The sequence below is a fragment of the Bidens hawaiensis genome, unplaced genomic scaffold (genome assembly GCF_021521415.1).
Source record: "Bidens hawaiensis isolate Kalapana, Puna unplaced genomic scaffold, B.hawaiensis_p1.1 tig00005680_1, whole genome shotgun sequence".
Lineage (NCBI taxonomy): Eukaryota > Viridiplantae > Streptophyta > Magnoliopsida > Asterales > Asteraceae > Bidens > Bidens hawaiensis.
Window position 1 is genome coordinate 257,201 of NW_027491370.1, and position 4,865 is coordinate 262,065.

General features: G+C 33.6%; 1 protein-coding gene across 1 annotated transcript; it reads right to left on the minus strand.

The window, feature by feature from the left end:
* Nucleotides 1–4,470, minus strand: LOC143630487 (serine/arginine-rich SC35-like splicing factor SCL30A). Its single transcript, XM_077099482.1, has 7 exons — nucleotides 4,294–4,470; nucleotides 3,463–3,540; nucleotides 3,196–3,360; nucleotides 3,043–3,104; nucleotides 2,507–2,546; nucleotides 936–1,210; nucleotides 1–313 (listed from the first exon to the last, which is right to left on the minus strand). Exons 1-6 carry the CDS (start codon nucleotides 4,455–4,457, stop codon nucleotides 967–969), a joined length of 753 nt encoding a protein of 250 aa, XP_076955597.1. The 5' UTR covers nucleotides 4,458–4,470; the 3' UTR covers nucleotides 1–313; nucleotides 936–966.
* Nucleotides 4,471–4,865: the final 395 nt, after the last annotated feature.

A 4,865-nucleotide genomic window follows, 5' to 3' on the forward strand; every position in this document is an offset into this window, starting at 1 on the left:
TTTTTTTAGCAATCACAAAAATGCCATCAACCACAAAATATTTTTATCAACCGGATTTTAACACTACTCATAAAGTGATTCTCAAATATTTAGCGATTCTTATTCAAACTCATATCCACAAGTATAAACAAAAAATGCCATAACAAAAAAAACAGGAAAACTTTTTTTTAGCATACTGCATTAAGCATAAAAAGTACTAATAACATTACATTCCAAACGCAAAAAGAAATTATATTGTATCAAAGTTCAGACCACATCTTTTAATATCCTGAACAGGAAAATTTGGCCACATCTTTCTATCAACACCATTCACCTGCAAAAGAAAGTCACCCAGAATACACACTCAACATTTCAGCAACCACACGTACAGGCACAAATGAACCAAACTGAGCCCCTCATGAGCATCTTAAACAAGCCCAGGCCTAAATCGAGGAGCTAGACTAAAAACAACATACCCACCAAATTACAATCTCATCCGTTTACAATAATTTTCATCTACTAATACATAATAGAATATTTTTTATATTATACAATAAATATATAACTGCATAACAAATATTATTTATTATGTATAAACTTATAATATATACTTTGCTATGTACAGAAATTATAATTATAACTATGTATAAATCATTATATATGCATATAAATAAATTAAACAGTCGAGCCCAACCCAGCTCGAGCCTGAAAAATTATTAATAAGCTCAGGCTCAGCTTGTCACCTTTACACCCTGATCACACTACTTGCAAAACTCATAAAACCAATTAGTTTTCCAAACTAAGAGGATCATTCATTGACACTGACAAGTTTCTAGTCATAATATCATATGCCTCACCAGATCAATAATAATTAAAAACACAAAATAAAGAAATCAATTCTTGGCAACTACTTACAAAAACTGAAAAGACGTTTAATCATCAAAGTTTTAAAATACCTGAAACAAGAGGTTGAATAGAAGCCACTGACTAATAATGTGGAGGAGACCTAGACCTTGACCTTGAAAGCCGCCCACCACCAGCCGCCGCCTCATATGACTTCCAGTCTTGTGCAGGTGACGGTTCCAGTTTTTCATGAGAACCGCCTCTCTGGTCTGTATACATCGACCCCCTGCCATTTTTCCTGGGACTTGCACGTCTAGACTTGTATGTTCTACCATCACCATCATCATGAGGTGGTGGTGACCTTGAATACACATTCCGACCTCTATCACTGCATGTAATATCACATCCCATAAATTACCATCATATAATTCTGGTACTATATCAACATGTTTTCATTGATAAAAGCCGATCATATTGCAAGCGGGATTATAGTATCTAATCTACTTAGAAACAATAGGTGAACAAAGCAACCCTAACTCTTAACTGCGGTAGGTTGTACAAACATTGTGCTAGAGGTATTATTAGTTATTACCTTTACCCGAACAGTTGGTAAAAAAGGGACGATTATAGATTAACATTTGTTCCAAAAGCGGGTCCGACTAAAGATCTTTACAACCAATTTGTGATGATCAATAAACTGGAATTGGAAAGCTTTTGCAGCTATCATCTCAATCTCTATATTCTATCTTTCTTTAGCAATACATGAGTGATAAACTTCGATTCTCGTGGGCCCAACTTTAATCTTTATTTTCTTTCTTGACTGTTGGTATATGCAAAGCAATATATTATTAGACTTCATACACTCATATAGACGAGTTTCAACACTGCGAAATTGCAAGCAGCAGAAATCTAAGTGTATGCCAAATGGATTAGTTTTTCAATTTCAAACTTAATGAAAAGCGCCTTGTCCATAGAGCAGAAATTAACAACTGCATTCGAAACAAAACACGTGCAGCAAGCAGCAAATCCACAAATGACAAAATATAACAGAAAAATACAATTACAGCTAAGAGTTGAAAGTAACTTAACTTAACGTAATTTGTTTCCTACGAGAAAAAAATCCAAGATAACGCTTCTAATCCAGTATCACTCATAATCATACTCACTTAGGGAATGAACAGCCACTAACCTTAACATTCATTTGCTTTGGCACTATCTTACAAAATAAACTATTTCAATTCCAACAGAAAAAAGTCATACAATATTTCTCAAATTAAAGTGTGCAAGGTAAAATTAAACCATGACCCAGTACTCCAAAAAAATGCATGAAGTCGAATTTAGGTTGATCAAACAATAAATAACTAGCTATCAATATCGCCGATATCATTAAAATTCCACATATACTCCACTTTCAAGTAGAAACTCCTTTGAGATGGAAGAAATAGAAAAGCTTAAGGTTAATTCAAATTTGTATCTTTAGCTTTGTTGAAATAAGCTACTCTCATGGAACTCACCGCCTGATTAAAAGACAAAATCTCCAAACAGAAAGAGAATTGAATTGCAAAGCTAATTTATATAAAGCATATTTTAATCTACCCTCTTAAAGACTTTGAATACATAACCAGCCAGCAAATAGACGAAATTATACAAAACTATAAAAAAACGAGATGAACATGATCCTAACCTGTACTCACGCCTGACAGGTGAGAAAGAGCGAGAATGTGCTGTTTTAGAAGAGAGAATAAAGATATCAAAAACATGAGATGGAAAAATATTAAAAGCAAACAAAGTAGCATGCAACATTATAATCCTGAATTACACACAATAAAATGCCTAAATGTGGCATAATGGCTTATTTGAACAGGTTGAATAATGGGCCAAAATGAGTTATTTTAAAGTGAGTTGACACCGAATGGTACACTTTTTTTGTGTCCATTATTCAAACAAATAATGCACTAAATATAAATACAAAAGCCAAACTGAAACTAGTGCAATAATAATCTTAAGTTTTTAATAAAAAGATTTACGAAGCTGTATGCATGAAAACTTACACTTAGCCATTTGACATGTTACCTTTTTAACTTGATTTTTAATATGAACACATTGACCCGTTTGAGATAAATCATAACCCACATCAACCCCTTATTACTTACTATACCAGTTAAAACTGCCACCTATATGAAAAATAGTATCAATGCTAATAGTTCAAGTGAAACTAACATCGACGTCTAGAAAACCTAGGCGGGGTCCGCCTAGCACCTGAGCCTCCTCCATAACGCCCACTGAAGAAGAAAACAAAAGCAATCAGAACAGAGCAAAACATTAAGTGATTAAACAACCATAAGGATAACTTTGTTGACATATGAAAATGACCTCATCTGACTAGTTGTTCGCATTTCACGGGGAGTTTTTCTATTTTCTTCAGCAAAAACAATAGCTATCTCACGCCCCCCAATCACACAATGATTTAACTCATGTTTAGCTTCTGCTGCATCTTCAGGGTTACGAAACTTCACAAAACCAAACCCACGTGGCTCACTGCAATTATCAACAACAAAATGATCATTATAACAAACTACTTGCTTTTTGATGTAATTTTTCATAATATACTTGTTAACTACTAGCTAAAAACGATCATACCCAGTATAATAGTTTTTGGGAAGATAGACATCCTTCACAGGACCAAAACGTTCAAAATGGATTCTAAGATCTTCCGGCCTGCACATACAAAATTTAACATAACTTAAGTGACGCAATAAAAGCTCTCTTCTTTTAGTAACTGATTTACGTATCAGATTTCATTCGCCCCATGGTCATCGGGAATTGAAGATTGGCTTTGCCTACAAGGATTGTGGATTTGTTCATACTTCATAATGATCAAATTATATCTGGCCTTGTTTCCACTTTTCCGGTCATTCTGGATACAATTATCAAATATTGGATTTTCCTTAATTTAAATCGCGTATCTTGTAGTGATTTATCATTCAATGAATGACTAAAAAATGGAATCCAACTAGAATGTTTGTTACTTTGCAGTTGTACATAAGCAAATAATTGAAAATGGCTTTCTATTTATAACCATCCTAGAGAGGCTTGCATGATGGATTTTCCATTGTTTTAAGTAATAAAATGATCTATTTTACTATTGAAAAAAACCACATAATGTTCAATTCAATTCATTTTGTTTATGGTTTGTTTTATAAAGTCCTGCTCTAACTAACAACAAATCTAAAACGTCCTTCATTGACATTTATCGGAATAAAACCTCTCCGATTGTGTTTATGATTATTATAATCTCAGCTTTATATTTAATGAAGGTGATTGAATATGTTTTGGATTAAGAATGTTGCTTTTTAATAATAGGTTTAGTTTGAATTATATAATTGAAGATACAATAAGTTGTGCGTATAGACAATCATCCTCACAAACAAAACCAAATAATAATAATAATAATAATAATAATAAGTAGACCTAGAATCGAGAGAGATATTGCGAACGAGGAGGCCGGAGGGAGGAGGAGAGCGGCGGTGTCGGTGGTCATCGTAACGGCGGACACGTTGATCGTCGTATCGACGGCGAGGAGGAGGACTGTAGCTTCTGCTTCTGCTTCGCCCGTACCTCTCATGTCTTCCCATTGTTTACTTTGGTTTGGTGATCGTTTCAATCACGACACAAATTGCCCTACCTAAATATATTATTATTATTATTATTATTATTATTATTATTATTATTGTTATTTAGAACATTCGTCTAAAAAGTCGATTGGTTTGATGCTACCACCGGACACCAATTTAATATGTTTGATTTTAAACTTAACAAAAGTTAGGACAAATGACAACTTTATTTTAGTAAGAACCGTGAAACCCGAAAGTACGTATTATACTAGATTTGTTAATCTTATATCTTTCTGAAGACATTATCCGATATTAGAGTTCTCGGATACATCAAATCAAAGTTGTGAACTATTAAGAGAGTGCATAGAGATGTCTTAGTGGGTTGATTTTAGGATCTCCACAATAAAATTTCACCTTCTTACCATTGAG